This window comes from Conger conger, chromosome 13 (genome assembly GCF_963514075.1).
Source record: "Conger conger chromosome 13, fConCon1.1, whole genome shotgun sequence".
Classification (NCBI taxonomy): Eukaryota; Metazoa; Chordata; class Actinopteri; order Anguilliformes; family Congridae; genus Conger; species Conger conger.
Window position 1 is genome coordinate 2,436,746 of NC_083772.1, and position 24,477 is coordinate 2,461,222.

General features: G+C 42.5%; 1 protein-coding gene across 2 annotated transcripts in view; it reads right to left on the minus strand.

Annotated features, from left to right (window-relative positions):
* Nucleotides 1-5,515: 5,515 nt before the first annotated feature.
* The window catches only part of mtnr1ba (melatonin receptor type 1Ba), a 28,846-nt gene continuing 9,884 nt past the window's right edge, over nucleotides 5,516-24,477 (minus strand). The window contains exons 1-2 of one of the 2 annotated variants that reach the window (XM_061217423.1): nucleotides 8,803-8,937; nucleotides 5,516-6,480 (exon numbers count right to left, since the gene is read on the minus strand). In XM_061217423.1, coding sequence (XP_061073407.1) covers nucleotides 5,612-6,480; nucleotides 8,803-8,824 — 891 coding nt within the window. In that variant the 5' untranslated portion in view covers nucleotides 8,825-8,937 and the 3' untranslated portion in view covers nucleotides 5,516-5,611. Of the gene's footprint in view, nucleotides 6,481-8,802; nucleotides 8,938-24,477 lie in introns of those variants that run through there. The other variant, XM_061217424.1, reaches the window with a different exon arrangement.

The window sequence follows — 24,477 nt, forward strand, 5'->3', positions numbered from 1 at the left end:
GGAACATCACCATATTGTTTGTGGGACATTCTGCAAGTAGCCGGAATGAAAGTTCATAAGACTTTTAATCTGGACATTGTTAACTGTTAACATTTTAATGTTAACGTTTAACAATATTTAAAAGTTCAACTATGGTCTCGGTCATGATCAGCAGATACACAATCGAACGCGCATGCCAATTGTACAGGAGAGCCAAAAATCAATGAAACTATTTCAACTGAATCCAATTTAATCTCAGAACATCACTGGATATGACCTGTTCTGTGGGTTGCTGACAGAAATGGCCTCACAGGATGATGTCGCATTATGACCAATTATGAATCACCCCACGAGACCCCAAGCCACAGCAAACACTGCCATGGCGTTTTATTTCAGATCATGTGCCATATCATCGCACCAGCTAGGACTCTTACATTATTCATCTTTATGAAGTGACGCTGGTAAATATACCAATGAGAACAGAGCCAGTGCTGCCAGAAATTACCACAAGATGAAAAACATTGCTAAAACCTTCTTTGCTCTCACGTTAACATTAGCATCGCACTAGACAAATACATTTTCATTTCCAGTGCAATTTATACCTACGTCAAGTTATGACATATCACCAATAGTTTGAAAATTGTAGTTTGTATATGCATCTTGTATCCATAACCTTTTTTGATCATTTTAAATCATATTGTTTGTTTTGGTGCATGTTGTACAGACATACGTAGGTCTCTTGTGGAATTATACTGCTCTTTGGCTCTTGTTTGCATATTTCTTGTTTTGCCATCAAACAGCAGCAATGCCCAGAGTGATGATGCTAGAATTTCAATTGTCACTTCGTTTTGTTCTTGAATTCTAAATGTTTTCTTGATGGTAAAATAATATTTTTGCCATATGTTTTGCTGTATATGTGCGATTTTGTGTGCTTGTTTGCATGTATTGCACATTTGGGCCCTTGAATCGGTGTGAGCCTTTAATGTTATGACACACCCGGGTGAATATTGTATCCAGAATGCAGAGCACTGTCTGCAGAAATCTGAGCATGAACTATTAATCCAACAAAGTAAACATGCTCTTATTACAGCATATCTAGCCTTATGTGACTTCTTTACATTTTATTTTCCTTTAATGAGATTTTCTTTCATAAGACGTGCTTTCAGAGTGACTACCATGGTCTTTGTTTTCAAAATTCAATAATGCCATTTTAAGTGTTTTTTAAAGCTTTGCATCTTAGTTGTTATTGAGTGTTTTCCAGTAGTGGGCAGAAATATTTCAATTTTCATTCACAAAATGACCTGAAAAATGATGGGCTAAGCTGACTGTTTTCTGCTGATGCCATTATTTAAGACTGGGCAATTAAAATGTGGGGGAATAGTGGTTAAAATAGATTTGCTATCCCTGTTTTTTACTGACAATGTAAAAATATGGTGATTATTGGCAGATTTCATAAGCCTCCAGGATGAATTATGGCAGAAATATTTCCTTTGTGTGTTCAGTAATATTACTCTGTCTGAGAGACGGGCTGATCAGATGACTTTTCTGCCTTCAACATTGGGTACAAAATGGATGTTAGTTTCAATTATAGGCTGTATTTGTAGTTTTTAAAATGGTAGAAATGATTGCAAGAATGAAATTCAAGTCAGTTTAACAGCCCATACCTGAGGCCCCTGGTTATTTTAAGATATAGGAACACAAAGCTGCTGGGAAAGGCTGGCACCAGAAGAGAGATCTCATACCGGCACCATTATTCACTGCTGAACTGATCCCTGGGCACTGCAGGCCTGAGCACTCCAGATTGTGATGCATTGACAGTCAAAACTGGATTTCTGAAGAACCTCATTAATTAATTCTATTAGATGGGTGTTAGTGATTTATTCAAGTCTATGGCAAAATCACTATGGCGTCATCACTGGAATAAAAACATATTTTGAAAAGAAAAGCCTCAAATTCAGCCCCTGAAAATGCATTTCAGTTGTGTTCCCTTTTTGTTCACCAACAAGATGGTGCACATGCCAGATGACACAAACTTAAAGCAGGAGACTTCTGCAGCAAGGCATTGGAATAACTCAAACTGCTCAACTTTGCTCAGTCAGTTTAATTTTTATGTTACAACCGATACTTACTGTCCACCTCCTCCGTTACACTCCCCTGGGTCATGCTGCTTACAAAACATCTTCAGGCTGAATGTAGCTCCTTAATTGCTGATTTTAGGAGCCATTCTTAAAGAAGTGAAAAAAAAAATGGGTGTGCCAGTCTTAACTTTAGGACTGCGAAGATTTGTCTAAAAGTAATCCATGGACCTTTTTTGTGCTAAAACCAGCTCCTAAACTTTGTGAAAAGCTAAGGCAGGGGTGTCTAGTCTGAAAAGGGCCAGACTAGACACAGCACTGCCACACCTGATTGGGCTGTAAAGATTCTGCTGTAGCCTATCCCGATGTGTTAGAGATGCTCTTCTGCATCCCACTGTTGTAATGTCTGCTTATTTGTGTTCAGAGATGCTCTTCTGCATACCACTGTTGTAATGTCTGGTTATTTGCGTTACTGTCAGCTTTGACCAATCTGCCCATTCTCCCTTGATCTCTTTCATTAACAACGTGTTTCTGCTGCTCACTGGATGTTTTTTTTTGCTTTTCTCACCATTCTCAGCAAACCGAGATACTCAAACCACCTTGTCTGGCGCCAACAAACCAACAATCATTCCACAGTCAAAGTCACTTAGATCACATTTCTTCCCCATTCTGGCATTTGGTCTGAAAAACAGCTGAACCTCTTGACCATATCTGCATGCTTTTATGAATTTAGCTGCTGCCATATGATTGTCTGTTTAAATACTTGCATTAACAAGCTGGTGTACAGGTCTACATAATAAAGTGCTCACCAAGTGTATGATATGTACCTCGCCTACTTAACCACCGTGGGCATAGTAAGTAAGCCCGTTCATGAAAAACAACATTATCCATAGTGAGGTCAACCCCGCACATTCACTTAGTTTAAGAGTTCTCCACATCCCTTAGTAAAAGTTGGTTGCAAAAGCTTTGAATAGATATTAAGAGGAAACTCTTATCAAGAAACTTTTAGTCCTTAGAAGAACTATCGGTTGTAAGAAAATGTTTTTTGTGAATATGGACCCTGAAATAATAACTGGGATGAATATTAAGGATAGACTTCAATATTCTCCTCACTTGCCTTTTCAGGGAGAGGATCTTTTTTTGGTTTGTTGCCGGCATAGCTGTTTGCTTTGATCTCAAGTGGTTTTTATTTTAAACAGCTTTGAATTCATTAAGGCTAAACCAAGTGGGAGGATTGACGTTCCTGACAAGCTCTCATGTAGGCACACAAATGAACAAAAATACAAAAAAGATGTCTTCTCCTCCTGATACAGCAGGGCTGTGTCCTATATGTACCTTCTGTACAACATTAGGAGGATTCAACCATTTGTGACCACATACTTAAATAAGTGCAACTACATCTAAATTGACAATGCTACCTTCCTACAAACAAGTTGGTGGTTGTTGTCAGCGAGAGAAGACCTGACAAATAGCACTTACAGTATTGTCTTATAGTTCTGTCATTTGCCCCATATGGCAAATATTTCAGCTGAATTTGCTTGTGTGTGTGGTTTGCATAGTGGTCATTCAATGAACACAATAGGGTGGACATGAGTGATGCATGAGTGAATGGTGCAATAAGGAACAGAATAAATGGGTAATATTACTAACGGGTTACAGCTTAGGACAGCAGTGATGGGGACACTGTGCTGTAGGAGACTGTCTTTCAGATGAGATGTTGTGGTCATTAAAGATCCCATAACACTTTGCAAAGACTAGGGGGGTTCCCTGGTGTCGTGACTAAATATGGAACCTGGCTGTCTCAACCTGCCACCCAATCATCCCCGATTTAATTAGACAAAAACGTTCTCCATCTCCACCCCAGCTCATTCTGGTGCAAAATGGCTGATGCTACGGCACATCGGCTGAGGCACATTTCCCCCCTCATTACTGGAAAGTGCTACATAATAATAATAATAATATTCCTTGCATTTAAGTATTCAAACTTCAAAGGCATGTGATTTATGCTGTGGTTTCTTATGTATGAGAAGATGACGATCATCCAAGGAAAGTCAGTGTGTGACCTTGCTCAAATCAAGTGCAAACCGAGCATCACTTAAATTTATTTGAAAACCATCATTACATTTAAAAAATAAGTTTTATTAACATTTACAACTTTACATCAGCAGTCTTCTCAATGAATCCCTTTGAAATTGAATTGCACATCAAATCAAGACAAATATAGTAACGAGAAATCCCTGACGGACATCCATAAAACCCACAATAAGAATTCATTACATTCTGAATCCGGAGCCACAGTCTAAGGTTGAATATACACTTTCCCATCATCATCTTTTGTTCAACATGCATACATTCCACATGAGCAGACCGCTGAATAACCGCTATGGGTGATCTGCTTCTGTTCTTCGCTCACTGTAGCGTTAAATAACACAGTTTGCCTCCTCCGTGAACAAAACTAAAGCGATCAAATCCATGCATGTTCTATATCCACTTTGAAACATCAATATTATTTATAATAATCATATCAGGGAGCCGCATATCATCAGTAGACTTATAAATGATTAAATGCTGTCCCAAATAAAAATGATATTGTATTAAAATTAACTTTTGAATTCTCTATGGCCAATACCAAAGCAAATCGCTCAAAATGCATGACATTTCTGTTCATTGCAGAGAAAAAAGTACTTGATTTTTATGCCAGGAAGCATAAATGCATAGAGTCTATTTGTAAGAGTATAAGAGAAACAGCAAACTGACTGACTGATTTCAACACATCTGAGTTTAAATGTAGTTTCATTGTGCTTATCCAAAGAATGATGGAATTGAACTTCCTTGCTTCCTGACTAAATTACACATTGTTAGGATTTGAGATTACATTGGTTTTTGTCCTCAGTTTCATTTGAACCCACCATGTAGTTTGTTTTCTTCACATTAAAATACATTTTAAAAATATATAAAACTAAAATAAAAGTGCTGGTTTGAGGGAATGTTAGTATTAAAAGTTTTTGGCAAATCTGGTATGTTAGAAGGTGTTAGAAGAAAGTTAGGCCCTATATTTCATTTGTAAAAAAATGCAAAGGTCAGAGCTGTGATGTCATGTCAAGAGGCATATACACCGTTAGGTCAGTCATGAAATGCAGATGTAAGATTCAAATACAAAATGTCCCATCTCGTGCTTACATCCCGATTACAAAAAATGGTTAAATTGGTAATAAAATGCATACAAACAAGAGGATTTTTAAAACAAGCCAAATGCATCAGAATGAAAAGCTCTTAACATCCCTTTTGAATACATTTACGTGAAAGAAATATACACTTTTGGTACTTCCGCTTGTAGAAATTCATATTGCTACAGCAGCAGAAGAAACAGGCAACCTGAGGTGAACTTACAGTAAAGATACATATGCTATATTATATATGATTCATGGCACTCATGTTTAAAAATAAAAATTTCCCTCGTTTTCATTCACGCAATTTGAGTTTACAGAAACCCCATGAGATAGATACAGTACAGAACTGGCACAGGAGGAAAAAACGACGGGCTGTGGATGTGATCCTTACAACGTCTCGCCTTTCGCTTGTTCGTTGTTGTTCAGGCCGGGCGAGGGCTTGGTCTTCATGGCCTCCGTGCCCCCCCTGGACGTCTCCTGAAAGAACAGCTTGGGCATCCACACGGACATGACGATCCTCTTGTACTCCTTCCTGAAGTTCTGGTTGAGCAGGCCGTAGATGATGGCGTTAAGGCAGCTGTTGAAGTAGGCCATGAAATAGCTGACCACGAAGAGCCACTCGGGGATGCGGGGGGCGACCGCCTCGGGGGCGATGGCCACGGCCAGGCCGATGACGTTGAGCGGCGCCCAGCAGATGGCGAAGAGCACGAACACCACGAACATGGTGACGAAGTTCCTCAGGTCGCTGGGCTTGAGCCGCGGCCGCACCTCGCTCTTCACCTTGCGGCGCACCTGGATGACCAGGATCCAGATGCGCAGGTAGCAGAACGTCACCACGGTGATGGGCACCAGGAAGTGGACGATCACCACGGCGATGGTGTAGGAGCTGCTGACCGTCTGCGCGAAGGTGCAGGAGTAGACGCGGGCGTCGTACTGCAGCGAGCCCACGAAGAGGTTGGGCAGGATGGCCAGGACGGTCAGCAGCCAGATGAGGGCCACGAGCAGCAGCGTGTTGCGGTAGCTGTACAGCTTGTCGTAGGAGAAGCTGTGGCAGATGTAGCAGTAGCGGTTGACGGCGATGCCGGTGATGTTGAAGATGGACCCGATCACGCTCAGGCCCATCAGGAAGCCGCTGACCTTGCACTGCGTGTCGCCCAGCGACCAGCCGTCGTGGAAGATGGCGTACAGCACCAGCGGGTACGGGTAGAACGCCACCACCAGGTCCGCGAACGCCAGGCTCACTACGAACACGTTTCCTGTGAAAGGAAGAACCGGAACACGGTCAGCAATCTCACAGCCATGACAAGCAATGTCATCGGATGAAACTGATAACACTCGTTAGATCAGTCCTTCACTTGTGACTTTGGATCATAACTGTCTCATTTGTGAACGCTGATTAATGACAGCCCGGCGCACTGAATTACATGCATGCATTCATGAGGTGACGTTCACACACTGACAGAGTGGCAGTGGAACAGCAGTCAGCTCACTGAGTGCTGGGATTGTGTGGCTTCTTTCTGTGGATGTCTTCAAATCATCCATCCTGTTCTTACCATTTTTACATTACATTAATGGCATTTATCCAGAGCGATGTACAACAAAGTGCATATCCATAACCAGGGATAAGTGCGCTGAAAGACCCTAGAGGGAAGTACAATTTCAACTGCTTCATTTATATATGCAACTCTAATTTGAGAGTTTGGTGCAGATAAGAAATACATACATAGAAAAATAATTATGGTTTTGAATTTTTTTATTTTAATTTTTTTAAGATACCAGTGGACCAACAGAAGTCCAATGGTTTATTTAGCAATAAGAAGAAAGGGGTGCTAATCTACAGAAGTGTTCAGCCTTATACATATAAATAAAAAAATATCTAAAAAAATAAAAGGCCAGAATTTCTTAATCACAGCTATGATAAATTATCAAAGTTCAACTGAATAATTACGGTTCTTCTGAAAATCATATGAATCAATAGAGCAAAAATACTGGTTGCACTTAAGATAAGATTCAAGAGACTGAATAAAATGTTCAGTTATTGTGGTGCATGTTCTCGCTATAATTAAGAATTCACAATCACACGACTGCTTTTCATCGGACCCTCAATCTGTTTAAGGCACAGAAATTCACTCTACTCATGTGAACATTTCAGCTTCAGCCATTCTAGAACACAATTAAATCCGGAAAAATCAATCTTGAATCCACTAAACAGTATTCTGACACTGCCTCAAACTTAAACTGATTTAATTATCTATGATCATATAAGTGGTTCTCAAACTCAGTCCTGGGGTGCCACAGCGTATGATGGGTTTTTGTAGTTTCAACCACAATTACAATCCCAGAATTTTAACGAGCGGTTATTTTTTCTTAGATGCATCTCATGCTCATATGGATTATTTACCCTCTTAAGACACATGTCAAAAATGGCTATGCATGCCATGAAGAATAAGCTTGCTCACATTCATGCTGCAGTATTACATAAAGTTCATAAAAAAGGAAAACATTCTTTAACTGATCAAATGACTGAGCAGTAGACTCAATTATTGTAGGTAGGAGTGCATGGACATTTTTCTTTGAACACAAAAGCAGGTTTGGCTCATTTGCTCATTTCTTCATAATCTATCAAATGGTTTGTTTTGGGTTCACACTTCAGCAGATTAGTAGCATACTGAGTCACCTCAGTCTTTCATTTCATCAATTAAAACAAGGGTATACCGTACAATCCCCCTGAAGATAAAGCATAATCAAGAAATTAAGCTCGTTTGAAACTCTGGGGTTGCAATTGTGGATGGAACAAAAGGCATCATACACAGTGTTACCTGAATTTGCACATTACTGATCTATACGGGCGGCCTGTGGTTACGGTACATGACTGGAACCTGCAAGGTCGATGGTCCGATCCCTGGTGTAGCCGCAATAAGATCCGCACTGCAGTTGGGCCCTTGAGCAAGGCCCTTAACCCTGCATTGCTCCAGGGGAGGACTGTCTCCTGCTTAGTCTAAAATCAACAGTAAATTGCTTTGGATAAAAGCATCAGCCAAATCACATGCAATGTATAACATTTCAAAAACGTTTACAGGAACTCCACTGCTCCTCCATGGTGCTGGCGTAGCTCAGCTGCCAGACTTCCCTCCTCATCAGCTGCTTTAAAATCAGGCCGATAGCAGCGGACAGAGCACCTCTTAGACACTCTTCTGTTGAATCGTTCAAGGCTAGCCTGCACATCAGCGGTAATTGGGAAGCAATACATGGATGTGAATTGTGTGTGTGCGCACAGACCTACTCATCTCTCCTTTACATAGTTCGCACAAATGTTTTAAAGGTAACCTTTCGAAATGACATAAGTGTCACACTTCGATTTAACTTTTATAGATTAAAGGGCAAGTCTGACAATCCAGCCCATTTTCCACCTGCCAAAGCACCAGGAATCAACATCGTGCAGCGTGTTGGCGCTGTCACCGGGCAAGGTGTGTGCGCGTGCCCTACTGCGCCAATACACCATGCAAAAGCCGATTTCCAGGAAATCTGGCCCTTAGTGTCAGCAATCTAAAAAGCCCAATACCCAATTTCATACATACCATTAAACATTAAAGAAGCCATTTGTTCAGGAAACCAGAAGTTGGCACATCCACATTATTCCGTTTCCAGATTGGTAACTCTATATTTGATGGAGGCGAGGAGAGTGGTCTGATGAGGTTATCTGCAGGACGGCCATTTCTGACTGCACGTCAGCCTTCAAGTATTATTAGCTCTGTTACGTTGATTTGCATTTAAATTGCACGGTGATCCAAGCTGAATTCTGGCACCTGCAGACAATGAGTCGATTGCCGCACACGGGCTGTAATTCTGTCACAAGCACGGCATCTTTACTGCCTTTTTCATACAACCCTGATCATAAAATATAATTATAACCTCAACACAATGCTGATATTGCTAGAATGCGATTACCGCCCTGGACAGAGAACCGAGCTGGCTGAATGCCATTTCTGTCACGTGTCAGTGAAATGGTGGACTACCCTCATCCATACAAAATCAAGTCACTTTAACTCATTTACATCAATTAACAGGCGTGGCATTTATTTGAATAACCCATTGGCAAGTAAATGGTCCTTTTAATGGTCTCATGCTGATGACGGAAAATTGAATTAAACACAAATCGCATCATGTCAATGAAATTTCAGTCATTCCATGAACTGTATCTTCCTAGCTTGGACCATGATGTGCAACAGAGGCTGTAAGTCTTCCTGGCCATTTTCAGCGGGTAATAAACTTTAGAGGCTTCTTAAAAAGAGTCATTTCACTCACAATTTCACCCAGCCTCAGAAAAATGTTTTCTTTGGTGGGTGGAGTAAATGTGTCCATCTCATTTGCATAAAGTATTCACTAACCAATCAGGTGCCGGCAGTTTCATGCGGTATTAAGCCATAACATCTGGCTTTCAGACATTGCAAATAAAGTGTTAAAGCAAACTGAAATTTGTGGGCAACAATATCCATATCGTGGATATTTATACAACATAGGTATGAGGACCTAACGATTGGGGTGGGGCAAGAGTGGACTACAGAAATTATGTTTTAAACTTGGGGGCGGCAGAAGACTCTTCCAATGTTTTCTGCTAAAATTATATCTAAGATATTAAAATAATGGATTGAAACAAAGATATCAAGATGGATGAATATTTAAGCAGTCAAAATGCCTTGAATGCTGGCACCATTAGATATAAAATATTGCACAAATCTGTAGTTTGAATATATAGAGTTGAGAGGTGAAGGAGTTCAGTATGACAAGGCGAATGTAAACCGTAGGCAAGACGACACTGGTGGAGTCTCAAATTGCAGACTTGGACAAGTTGGTGAGCAAATCAAGCCTGGAAATTAACGGCCATGTGATCAAGTGAATCCCAAACACAAGTACAAAAACTGGCAAGTACACAAATTCACCGGAAGTTCTCTTCTGGACTGAATATTCCAGTCCGCGTCAAGAGCACGCTGCCCATTCTCGGGAGTCATTGCATTTTCAGAGCCCACAGCCAAGGAGAAAATCGGAGTTCAATATGCAATCAACTATATTTCAACTATAAAGGAATGCAAGCCATCTAGCAAAAAAAGACAATGCAACAGCTAATGAAGGGATACAACTAAGCTACGCTAACGTCACTGACTGGAGATGACCAACGTTAACCGTGAATGCCGGGTTCTCTCATCTTAACCTTAAATACAATGGGCTAAAACAGGGGCTCAGGTACATGAGTGCACAAGTTGAGACTGACTAATAAAGAGGGCATCCTAGCAGATTCCCGATTTAAAAATAAATAAAAGGTTTACCAGCTGAGTGCATGACTCGCCAGCTCACAGACCGTTTAGGTCTCTAGTGCTGGATTTTGGAAATCTCCACTTAAAAAGGCCAGCCTGCTTTGGCTGGCAGTCTTAGTTTCTGGAACATTTGTCATTAAGTGGATATTTCCAAAATCCAGCACTAGACAAACAGCCCAAACATTTTCATTTTAAACATTGCTGCATGGCATTGATGATAAAAGATGTACAATATTGGATTTTACTATCAATCCATCAGAACAAAAAAAATCTGGTTTTGCAATGCTGCATTTCTTCACCACTGGCGCCTGTGGCCATTGTAGTCTCCATGAAAATATGTCTGACTCTGACTGACGGGACACTGTTTTACATCTCCAGAATGACATTATCCAAGGGACAAGCACGGTCATCTCAAACAGCGAGGCAAATGACACAAAGCCACTGGCCTACACTATGAAGTGGAACACAGGTCTCTCCAGTAAACCTGCTTCCACCTCACAGACCAGCTTTTGATTTGTTGCGAAATTATGAGAAATTGCATACAGAACTGTCACAGTGCATAAAAATAAACCCAGGGAAAACAGAATCCTCACCTGCACTGATGGGCCCACAAGTTTGCCTTATTCTCACCATATTCAGCCTGCCTGTGCGGTCGATTTAAAGCATTCGACGAACTGAATGTGTCAATGTAACCGTGGATCCTGCGCTGTGCTTACTTGGATTGACCATGTCCCAAAGAAAAATTGCAAATATTCATAATTGGTCATACAACATGAAAGGGTAGAAGAGGCAGTTCCAATGAGAAAATACCGATTTTTAATATAGCGCTGTTCAAATTACGAGGAGAGCATTTACATGGACCCAACAAATGGGCCAAATACAGAGTCAGGGACAGGACATGGGTTATGAAAATGTCTCTGGGACAGGCAGATAAAATATGCTACGAGTTCATATGCATGAAACTCATCTGATGGGGGGAGAAAAATGTATATTTTATGTGGTTCACATTCATAATGCATACCTCCTTGCACTTAATCTGTCTGCCCAGCGAGTATCAGTCTGAAAGGATAAGATTTAAAAATTCAGCTATTAGGGAGATGTCGGCAAACATAAATAAGTCAAAATGCTGGTTGATGTGAGGCCAACTGGCAGTAATCCCGTGGCCACCGTACTAACCTTTTCCTCTTGTGCGCATTTCTGAAAGTGCACATACAGGTATGAATGACAATTACCACAATATGTATTAGCCTTCTTAATGCGTTAGAAAGTTGCATGCACCTCACAAATGGATCCCTTTTTAACCTCATACGGTATTCACTCATTATCCATTCATAATCATACAAGTCTAAATTCACTCATATTTCCTGGAGTGAAAACAATGAGGAATTATGTTAGCTGACTATTAAGGACTAATATTAGAATATTAGAATTCCTAGAATAAATTACCGATGTTTTTATATATAAAACTTTACATTAACCATAGTGAAATCTGTGGCATTATGGGTGAAAATTGACCCCTAGAGATCCAGGTTAAGGAGAAAAAATAAGTATCCATAAGTATCCATTCGTAATGCAAAAAAATGTCCCGTTATGTCTGACCAATCCATACTCAAAGCTCAATTGAGGGCTTAAACATCTTTGAGACGTAAATCAAAGAGACAAGGGTCCTGCATTAGCAAATGACTCATTTAATCATGTTAAGTACCGTGCTGTAATGTTTAATATGCCTCTCTCCAGACCACCCCTTTCCCCTCTGCACTCTCGACTCACTGTCACCACACCCTGGCTAATCACCTCATGACATCTAGATCCCCCTTGATTTGAGAAGACCGCCCTGGTTAAACTAACACACAGCCCGCTCCAGACTTATGGTCACCCTTGATAAAAATGAAGTTAAAACTGCATAATGAACACAAATTCAGTCAAACACAAAAATGCTGGCACGGCTAGTCACAAACCCTTTTACAATTAATACATTGGTGAACAGAAGAAGTGACTGCTAAAATGATAAAGTGAAACATTGTCAGATTTTGGTTGGAATTGGCAGTTAGCATCTAAGGCAACAATGGAATCGCATGAAATCGATGCTACATGCACTGACTTTGATCATCTTAACTGCCTCATGTCTCGGCCCCGTTGTTCCTGGCAATGAAGACAAAACTAATGATAGATAATTAATGGAATGCATTCAACCGAATGAGTTTAAGAATGTAAAAGCACATTTCTGAATGACATGGCCTTAGTCAGGCAGGTGAAAGGGTTTCATCTCTACAGCGGCAAATAATCACTGCAGGATGAATGATCCCTATATTGTGATGGGAACATTAATGATGCTCCCTAGAGCATTCGGCCATTTTGAATCCACAAAATGCATGAGCAAACCTAAAGAGTCTGAAAACATTCTGAACTACTGCATGCACTTCGGGTTCTCCTGTGCATATTACGCCTCTCTTTCTGCTAGAACCGATTAACAAAGGCGGCACGTACTTTAATTAAAAGCAGCTTCTCTGAATACCCTTCAGATTGATCAGTTGTTAAGGCTGACTGACAAATTCAAAAACAAATCTAAGAAGCATTCTTTAATTGCTGTCAGAAGGAGGAGATATGTCTCAGATTGGCTTCCTGACCCACTGGTGCTTGTCAGGAGTTGTCCTGCTGAGGCGGATATAGACCACACTGAAATATAAAGTATAAAAATGGATTGTAGTGGTGAAGGACCCCCTCACTGTGCGGTGAAGCGCATGTCGACACTGAGGACTAAGAACAACATCAGATATAGCTGCCAGTGTGCAGTGCGCACGAGCAGCTCTAACGAGCAGAAATACAGCAGAGGAAGAGAACAGGCAAGAGAATGGAAACTGTCAAGAAAAAAATCCTTATTAAAATTGAATGTTCAATCCCCATCATATGTACACATTATACACATGTACTTTCTTTCAGGGCGGCACGGATGGTGCAGTGGGTAGCACTGCCGCCTCACAGCAAGGAGGTCCTGGGTTTGAATCCCGGTCTGTGTGGAGTTTGCATGTTCTCCCCGTGTTCGCGTGGGTTTCCTCCGGGTACTCCGGTTTCCTCCCACAGTCCAAAGACATGCAGGATAGGCTGATTGGAGAGTCTAAATTGCCCATAGGTATGAGTGTGTGAGTGAATGGTGTGTGTGCCCTGTGATGGACTGGTGACCTGTCCATGCTGTATTCCTGCCTTTCACCCAATGTATGCTGGGATAGGCTCCAGCCCCCCCTGTGACCCTGTTCAGGATAAGCGGGTTAAGATAATGGATGGATGGACACATGCACTTTCCAATGTCATTTTACACAGGGTTTGAATTACACCCTTAATTTATCATTGGGAGAAGCATTAGCTATACCCTTCCCATAAAAATGGATGCATGGAAAGTGAAATTGGTTGGAATAAAACCCTGCAGGAATGTCGTTGATCATCTGTCCAGGTGACTTTGACATTCAGCAATATGATGACTCAAACGAACATGAATCTGGCATTTGCAAGGGTCAGCAAAAAAAGACTGTTGGTGTATTGTCCTTTTGGACAAGAACGGAATCATTTATTACTCTGAATCACTGGGGAAATTGTGCTTTGTGAGATGAGGGGTTAAAATGAACACTACCCACAGCAGCAGAACTTCAAACACAATACTGACAAGAAGATACTGACAAGAACTTTTTTAATCTGGCACTAACAATCACGCAATGGTCAGAATGGCAGATCGCATGTCGTTCCCCCCCACTCTGGTGGTTGATGTGAACATTAACTGAAGCTCCTGACCCGTATCTGCATGATTTTACGCATTGCACAACTGCCACATGATTGGCTGATTAGATGATCACACAAATAAGTAGGTGTACAGGTGTTCCTAATAAGGTGTTCAGTGAGTGTATATCGCTCACCAGTATGGTGATAGGAGTCTTAGTATGAATGCCATTCCTGGCACTCAATAAATAAACAAGTCATGTATTCGGCTAATGCATAAATTCCATCTCCCAGACTTCATTGGCATAGTTATCTAATCAATCATGTAAAGGGAAGGTGATTCACATTTCAGGAGCAGGGAGAAAATGGCTGGATGAACACATTACACTGATGCATCAGTCCATCTCAGATATAAAAGAATAAGCAAGCAAGTGCTTTAAATGGCCCTTCCAGACAGATTCATGGTGTTCAATCAATTCATTATCTAAACTGCTTATACCTGGGTCAGGGTCATGGGGAGCTGGAGCCTATCCCAGCATGCACTGAGCGAGAGGTAGGAATACACTGGTTGCTAATGTATTGCAGGGTACAATTAACTCACACATACCTACAGGCAATTAAGACCAATCTGCAGATCACCTCCAAGCAGGAAGTGCAAGAGTCTGGCATTGGTCCCTGTCACTCACTGAATTATAAAAATGTGGAATTCCTCAAATAAAAGGCCTTTAGAAAAACTACTGCCAAATAAAAATGCTTGGCCCCATATTGAAGCGAATAAATGGAACTTAAAGAATTCAAGATATTTCAGGTTGCACTAAAGTTTCAAGCGTGTTGAAATGTGACATTCTCTGTATAGTGGTCATTTTCTAGCGACTGATATCTTGCCCTCCTGCTCTTAAGGACGTTCTCTGGTTCTCACCTCTGACTATTTAATGCACTTGCTCTTTGGAATGCAATTCATGCTGCACAATACATCAATGTGTGTTTTGTGTGTTTGTCATACAGTGTGCGTTTCCACATGAGTCCCAGAGAGCAGTGGAAAAGCGTCACGTCACAATTGGCCATAGAGGTTTTACGTAACTCTTTGCCCATGTATGGATTTCCAGATCAAAGCAGAATGTCTCTATGGAAAGAAATGATTGCAGTGTGACATAAGTCTGCCACTCTGGCGTTTAAAACTTTCGCTCTTAAATGAGAAATCCACAGAATTCCGATGATGCTTTGCAACCAAAATAACAGCTAAGAAAGCCAGCACTGCTGCCCCTGTTGTATAGGTCAACACCATCGGCTCTGTGAAGGGGCTCTGCAGGCTAGTCAATGCAACCATTAAACTAGTAAAGAAATGTCATGCAACCAATCAAACTAAGGAAATTACTCACGGAAACAAAGATTTTAAAAGCGATAATTTTTAAATATAGTCCACGAGGCCCTGTTGAGGTGGTGCACAGGATGGACTGGCAGTAGATTGCACGAGGTCAACGTCAAAACGCATTATTAGTTATTAAAATGATCTGTATGTACAGCAGCTCCAATAAAAAGTTATGGAATTAAAAAGGCATATGCAGAACATGTGGCATATTGATACTGCATTTTAAACACTGGAAAGTCTAGCGCTTCACCACCTACAGCCGTCAAGCCTTGGCCAGCATCGGGTTCTGCACCTGCCCAGGTTTCATGCGGACGATCCAAGCCAATGTTGGAAAACTATTTTTCTTGAAATAGCCTAAAGGACACAACTTAGAAAAGGGAAGAAAAAAAAAAAAAATCTATCTTTCTAAATTATAGTGGTTTGTTATATAGGCTACTGTAAATAAAATGTGTCAAGCATTAGGCCACAGGCACACTTAATGTATTTATTTAGAAAGTAACTTCACTCAAACTCCGCATGCTTCTTCATTAATCAGTGTGCCTTTACACATGGACTGTGCCCCTCTCCTCTTGCACATCAATCCCACAGAGAACAGCTTCATTTGTCTGAGCAATGTTTGTGTAAATTTCACAGTTATTGGAGGCAGTTTCTCTGGAGTCTTCCTGCAACTACAGCATCCACCATAAATTCTTAAACCACTTCATCATATGATTGAGATGAATGAAATTAATTTTGTGAGACTCTGAAATTAGCTTTGATTGAGCGATTTGCATGAAAGCGTCAGTCAGTCATTCACAGGTGAAGAGTGTAGGGGTGGAGGAGAGCGAGGCATTCACAGCTGGGTAGCAGTTTCCTATTGGCTAATAGGGGATTTTGTGATGAATGGCACAAACTGGCTGTATTGCGTTACTGCGGTTTTTGGACCAAATATTAAGGAACAGTTATGGAAGGAGAAGTGTATTACAGTGTTGGAGTAATTTAAGTCCAAATGTCCAATTATGTCAGCTCTGGCCCTTCAAGTGTTGAAACGCTGTTGTCATTTTTCCTCAGCTTATAATGGTCTCACAAAATGAAGCTTACTCAACTTAATACTGATGTCTAGTAGTGCCAGACATGATGCCCTACAGAGAAAAAGGTACAATGCCCATGGAGTAAAAGTGTCTAATTGGCTGAAACATCAAAAAGACCTGAAATATTTCTCAAAAGATTTGAGACAACGGTGTGCCACCGCGGTGTGTAGAGTCAGACTTTGATGCGGTTGAACAGAGGACCGGGGGCAGCAGCCCCGTCCTGTCAGCAGAGTGTGGCTGGCGCACAGGGGAGCAGAGTGTGGCTGGCGCACAGGGGAGCAGAGTGTGGCTGGCGCACAGGGGAGCAGAGTGTGGCTGGCGCACAGGGGAGCAGAGTGTGGCTGGCGCACAGGGGAGCAGAGTGTGGCTGGCGCACAGGGGAGCAGAGTGTGGCTGGCACACAGGGGAGCAGAGTGTGGCTGGCGCACAGGGGAGCAGAGTGTGGCTGGCGCACAGGGGAGCAGAGTGTGGCTGGCGCACAGGGGAGCAGAGTGTGGCTGGCACACAGGGGAGCAGAGTGTGGCTGGCGCACACAGGGGAGCAGAGTGTGGCTGGCACACAGGGGAGCAGAGTGTGGCTGGCACACAGGGGAGCAGAGTGTGGCTGGCGCACAGGGGAGCAGAGTGTGGCTGGCGCACAGGGGAGCAGAGTGTGGCTGGCGCACACAGGGGAGCAGAGTGTGGCTGGCACACAGGGGAGCAGAGTGTGGCTGGCGCACAGGGGAGCAGAGTGTGGCTGGCGCACAGGGGAGCAGAGTGTGGCTGGCGCACAGGGGAGCAGAGTGTGGCTGGCACACAGGGGAGCAGAGTGTGGCTGGCGCACAGGGGAGCAGAGTGTGGCTGGCGCACAGGGGAGCAGAGTGTGGCTGGCGCACAGGGGAGCAGAGTGTGGCTGGCACACAGGGGAGCAGAGTGTGGCTGGCGCACACAGGGGAGCAGAGTGTGGCTGGCACACAGGGGAGCAGAGTGTGGCTGGCACACAGGGGAGCAGAGTGTGGCTGGCGCACAGGGGAGCAGAGTGTGGCTGGCGCACAGGGGAGCAGAGTGTGGCTGGCGCACAGGGGAGCAGAGTGTGGCTGGCGCACACAGGGGAGCTGCATAATTGGGCCGCCGCTCCGAGAGCAGAGGGAGGATCGCTGCATACAGAAATCGCGGCGGATCGCCACGGAATCAGTGTCCGGAGCGGCGAGACGACGCAGTGTCGGTCTCCAACCAGCCGCCAGGGGACGGGGCTGTAGTGGTACAGTTTCTCAACTTCTGCTGAGAAACAGCTCAAAGCCACATAAAATAAAATAACAAAGAAATGAGGGGGGGGGGGGTTCTGGTGCTTAAATAAGCCCAAATAATAGCTAGTTAGCAAGCAGCTGATTAAGCCTCACTACCCAGGGTGGATCAAGGTTGCTGCGTGTTCAGCTCCCATACCCATAACCACCACTAGGAGGTAAGTTTGGCCAGTCAGCACACCCAAAAAGTTTCTAGTTTCTAGTTTCTAGTTTCTAGTTTCTAGTTTCTAGTTTCTAGTTTCTAGTTTCTAGTTTCTAGTTTCTAGTTTCTAGTTTCTAGTTTCTAGTTTCTAGTTTCTAGTTTCTAGTTTCTGCTTGATCACAGGGTGGAACCATGGGTGTGCTGGTTCCCACCTCTTTTAAAACCACAAGAAAGGGGGTCGTCACACCCTGATTGGCCCTGAGGGGAATGCACACGGCTGCACTTAATTACCCATTAAGAGGCAGCGCCCATGCCCTGAGCTGCAGGTGAATCAAATCATCTCCCAATTAACTCACTGAACACTTCCGCTGCTGCAAGCCAAAGAAATCTCGAAATAGGCGAAATGAAAATAACTCTGTAAAGACACTACTAATGAGCACCACTGAATGGGAGACTGATCCAGGGTTGCAGCGGTGTTTCCTCAACATGGGTTATCGAAATAAAAAGTGCACAACTGGCAATTAAATTGGGGGAGGGGAAAAAAAAAAAAGACTTGAGACTGAATTTTCATATTGATGTTTGTCCACCTTTGGAATCTTTTTGGAATTAAAATCTATTGTGGATTTGGTTCTCAGGACCATTTACCATGAAAAGAATACCAAATTGTAGCCTGATTCTGTGATGTTCTAAAATGCATAGAAGTTGAAGTCTTGTTTTGTCACCGCACATGTAATAAAATAAGGAACCATTGCTAAAACAATGGTATCCTCAGCAAGTTTATGGAAACAGAACCACTATTTCTATTGCTTTCGCAGTTAAAAATAATTGAATGGAAATAAATCCACTCTGGCCAGTTTACGGGATTAAAAGGATTCCTTAGTATTTTGTATTAGAATGACTTCGTCATTATTACGGCAACAGCCCTTTTCCCATTAAATAATTATATCGCTACAACTTGATGCTGGGCCGATGAGGGTTTTTAAAAATAAATAGCATGCGAAATTGTGGAATGTGTTTGACTTAGTGATGGGGGTTGGACATTTGACAAAAGCTTCAATCAATGGATCTCAATAAGTATATTAGTATACAAGATGTTATTATTGTGATTATTGTATTTATTATTATTTGGGGAGGGTGACTTTTTTTCAGAATAAAAAATGTTGTATAATTTAGTAAGCAAAATACAGCATTTTACACATGGTGAGACCCAAAATGTGTCTCTTTGACCCATAATGTGTCCCTTTGAGTCTCCAAATGTCCTCCTGGGAAAGCTGCCTCGACGTAGTAGCTTAGAAAAGAAAACGCACCATGCTCATTTTTGGTGATAATAGTTTATTGACACTTAAACTATTATAGCCATATTTGAGTATTTGCCAATTGTATGCAATTGAGAATGATAAAAATCTATAAATCTTGTCATATTCGATCTGGATAAAACACTTTCTCTCAGATTTACTGTCACAAAAAAACCATACATGTCTTTCAAGGGCCATTCAGTGGAATTATAAAGTTGTGCACGTCATCACTGAACACACAAATCAGGCTCATGGCCTCATTTATATGAGGTTTCATCATAATAGGAACACTCATGGATATTACACAATCACCCAGAGTGATTCATATTGTTGAGATTGCGTAATAGTGGAATTGACTCTCGACAGGGGAAGGGCCCTACAGCTGAGAGCCCGGAGGGATGGCGTGATGGGATCACAGGGGCCAGATAACGTCGTGTTGCTGGAAGCCTGACGTGGCACCAGACCGTAAAGGTGGCAGGCGCTTAACAGCGGAGATGCGTCATCGGGGAAACATCCCACGGCAAAATAAAAAGGGAGTGGGAAGTTGAATTTGTGTCAATAGATATTCCTCCCCCATCACATACACTCACACACACACACATACACACACACACATACTACATGCACACACAAAAACACAAAGTTTTGAGTTTTGCTATCCATATGAGCACAATTAAGTAGATTTGACTGAGATGCCAACTGGATACTTCTTGTGAATATGACATCCGACAGCTTCCTGTTTCAGTTCTCGAGTTGTGTACTACACTTCAACCTTGCTCATATAAAAGTTACATTTAATATCTCCTGAATCAGATCAGGATTCATACCAGTTTTTATGAATTAAACCTTCTCTGTATCCCAGTTGACGTGTTCTTGTCTAAATTCCAAAATCCAGTTTCAGAAACTTTTAAAATGTTATGTGGATTGGTTTCACTTGTCTGTTGTAGTCACAAGATACTGAGCAACAAGTCCAGATTGGTCTACACGAATGGCTTGACCACTGGGAGAACGGAGAAATCCATGGGGAATTGACTCTCGAGTTACAATAAGTTACAGTAAGACTCTCGATTTACAGTAAGACTGCCAACTTTAGTCATCAAAGTAGTGAATATTGCTTTCTACCTGATGCCTTGAATATCTCCAAAATACCAAGTCATCTGTTGGTTTAAAATAAAGCATTATGCAGTGAGGGACATTAAAGATTGCCCTATGTCTGCATTAGAACCTATGGAAATGTGCTATCCATAGTTTTGCCTTTTGTATGAACTTGACAACAATTCAGGCCTTCTTTTGGCAAAGATTACATAGGACAACACAGTCAATCTGGAAGCAGACACTGGAAGGCACATTTGATTTTAACAGATTATAAAGAAAGGCAATAATCATGGAAATGGTAAATGGTAAATGGTTGGCATTTACATAGCGCCTTTATCCAAAGCGCTGTACAATTGATGCTTCTCATTCACCCATTCATACACACACACACACCAATGGCGATTGGCTGCCATGCAAGGCACCAACCAGCTCATCAGGAGCATTTTATGGGTTAAGTGTCTTGCTCAGGGACACTTTGACACAACCAGGGTGGAATCGGACCAGGAGAACCTATGACAATTCTGAGTACAAAAATGAACCAAATTCTTAAACAGTCAGCAGGAAATCAACTATGCTGGAAGGTGGTTATTAAACCTCCCACGGTGTCAAAACGTTGGAACGTCTGAATGTCAAAACCTTGAACAATATCTCTGTTACATGAGGGAGCATCTGTGAATAAATGTTGTTCCAGGTGCCCCACAATATTAAAGTAGACTTCATGGTTCCAAGCTTTAAACCACAGAGCTGAAATGCATTCCACAGGCCATACAGTATAAAACGGTGTTCTTGCAGCGCTGACTGATGCCTGTTTTCTGATTATTTTCATTCGAGTTGGGAGTTATTTACTGGCCCAGAATGCTATGGAGATATGTACTGTTCATCTGGTTCTCAATAAGCTGAAGTCAACCACCCAGTAGCAGTTTAGTCTTTCCAGCTGTAATCATTGGTCATTTATGCATCCTTTTTCTGTTATCTGAATTTCCAGGAAGGAGAGCTTGCTTACAAAGCTTAAGACTTAAATAATATAGTCACAATGCAACACGTGCCTTTATTTTACTTTTTATAGGCAGTTTAAATTCTCAATGGCCATTTAAATGCTTCTGGATGTCGTAGTAAGCACTAGTGATATACAGAACAATGACTCTTTGGAGTCTTATCATCATTTGATTCATCATTTCAACACAGCACTCACCATCATTTTGTGAATTAATCTAACCCCTGTGGATATTGCAATTTGTAGTGTTTGGGCACAGGCAATTTCTTCTACAAATGTGATACTTGTAGCATCCCCACACTGTTGATGTCTCGCACACGGAGGGAATAGATGGCACTGACTGAGTGTATGTTGAGTATTTCAGTCTGGTCACACTTTACAATAAGGTTACATTAATTGGCATCGGTTAATGTAGTTGTTAAATCGATTAATGATGTACAAATACATCAGTTAAGCATGAAAATAACATTTCATTAGTTCATGTATCTGTTAACGAATGTGTTAGTTACATGATTATTGATACTGTACATTAGAAAACAATAGGATAAAGGATATTATATATATAAGAATCTTAGTTAACCATTAACAAATATTAACTGTTTTCTTTCCATTCCAATATGAATTTGCATTAGCTAATGTAGTTAATATTAATGATGTAGAAATACATTAACAAAGCTGTTCAAGATGAACTTTTCAGTAGTGAGCTAACTACATTAGTTAATTCCAATTTATGTAACATTATTGTAAAATCTAGTGTAAAAAATTCTTCCTTCAAATGTAGGGTCAGGGGGTACGGTCCTTAATGGAAACATCGAAGCGTATCACTAAGGTGCAGTTGCAAACATTCATTGAATCGTACATCATCACATGGAAACATGATTTCCATGGGTTAACTGCTGGAAGACATTTTGTTAAAATCCTATATTGTACATTTCTTCAGAAATACTGTACAAGAAACTACAAATTCTGCTGCTACACATATTAAGTTAGATTAAATACAAGTTTTTGTGTTTTAATTTACAAATTGCCAGAATTGCACATTACCGCACCAGCTTCACATAAATCTATTTACTACCTGAAATTACAGCGCCAGGGATTTCTGTTAAATGGTAAATGGTTGGAATTTATATAGCGCCTTTATCCAAAGCCCTGTACAATTGATGCTCCTCATTCACCCATTCATACACACCCTCACACACCGACAGCGATTGGCTGCCATGCAAGGCGCCGACCAGCTCATCAGGAGCATTTGGGGGTTAGGTGTCTTGCTCAGTGACACTTCGACACAGCCCGGGCGGGGGATCGAACCAACAACCCTCCGACTGCCAGACGACTGCTCTTACTGCCTGAGCCATGTCGCCATGTTCTGTGCCAAGTCCTTACCAAGGGGAGTTACTATGGCAAACAACATTACATAAATTGATTGACTGAACCTGGGGAGACCATTGTGATCACAATGAGACATCATGCCCCCCCCCCCCATCCAATCCCTTCCATTGACACTACCCTCCATCTCAGAATATTACCTCATTTAACACTGTCGTATCTGGATATGCACAACAGGGATTTTCATTCACTAGACGACCCTGTGTGGAGGAAGCTTTACTGGGGTATGTATACACTGCCCTGAAATCTACATATCTGCCAGCCTTCTCTCCAGTTTTCTCACAATTGAAATGCTAAGTGTCATATCATATTTCTGGAGCGTGTGCTTCATCTGAAAGAGCATCTCTTTCAGGGCATCCATTAGCATCCATTGCTTGTGAAAAGTGGTCTTTTGAATGAAGCCAACAAAACCTGAAGATTGCCTGTTACTCCAAGGTACTCAGCTTCCTTTCAAAATGCAGGCCACATCAGGCTTATTCCTTGTTATCTCAACAATATCTCAGGAATTATCTGTCAGAGAGTGTGGATGGAGGAACCAATAGCCAATTCGGGATGAAGTGAAAATGGCAGATAAACAGAAATAAGGTCAGGCCCACGGTGAACAGGGCAATACAGGAGGGTTGCCGGTTCGATTCCCGCCCTGGGTGTGTCCCAGAGCAAAACACCTAACCCCTAAATGCTCCTGATGAGCTGGTTGGTGCCTTGCATGGCAGCCAAAAACCATTGGTGTTTGAGTGTGTGTATGAATGGGTGAACAAGAAGCATCAATTGTACAGCGCTTTGGTTAAAGGCGCTATATAAATGCCAACCATTTACCAATAGGTCAAGAGCCAAGCTAACAGTGGTACAGGGGATCGGGCAGGGGGAGGCTGAGGGAGAGGAGGGCAGGGGCAGGGTATCAGGGGCAGGGTATCAGGGGCAGGGAATCAGGCCAGGGAATCAGGGGCAGGGAATCAGGCCAGGGAATCAGGGGCAGGGAATCAGGGGCAGGGAATCAGGCCAGGGAATCAGGGGCAGGGAATCAGGGGCAGGGAATCAGGCCAGGGAATCAGGGGCAGGGAATCAGAGGCAGGGAATCAGGGGCAGGGAATCAGGGGCAGGGAATCAGGGGCAGGGAATCAGGGGCAGGGAATCAGAGGCAGGGAATCAGGGGCAGGGAATCAGGGGCAGGGAATCAGGCCAGGGAATCAGGGGCAGGGAATCAGGCCAGGGAATCAGGGGCAGGGAATCAGGCCAGGGAATCAGGGGCAGGGAATCAGGGGCAGGGAATCAGGCCAGGGAATCAGGGGCAGGGAATCAGAGGCAGGGAATCAGGGGCAGGGAATCAGGGGCAGGGAATCAGGCCAGGGAATCAGGGGCAGGGAATCAGGGGCAGGGAATCAGGGGCAGGGAATCAGGCCAGGGAATCAGGGGCAGGGAATCAGGCCAGGGAATCAGGGGCAGGGAATCAGGCCAGGGAATCAGGGGCAAGGAATCAGGGGCAGGGAATCAGGCCAGGGAATCAGGGGCAGGGAATCAGAAGCAGGGAATCAGGGGCAGGGAATCAGAAGCAGGGAATCAGGGGCAGGGAATCAGGGGCAGGGAATCAGGCCAGGGAATC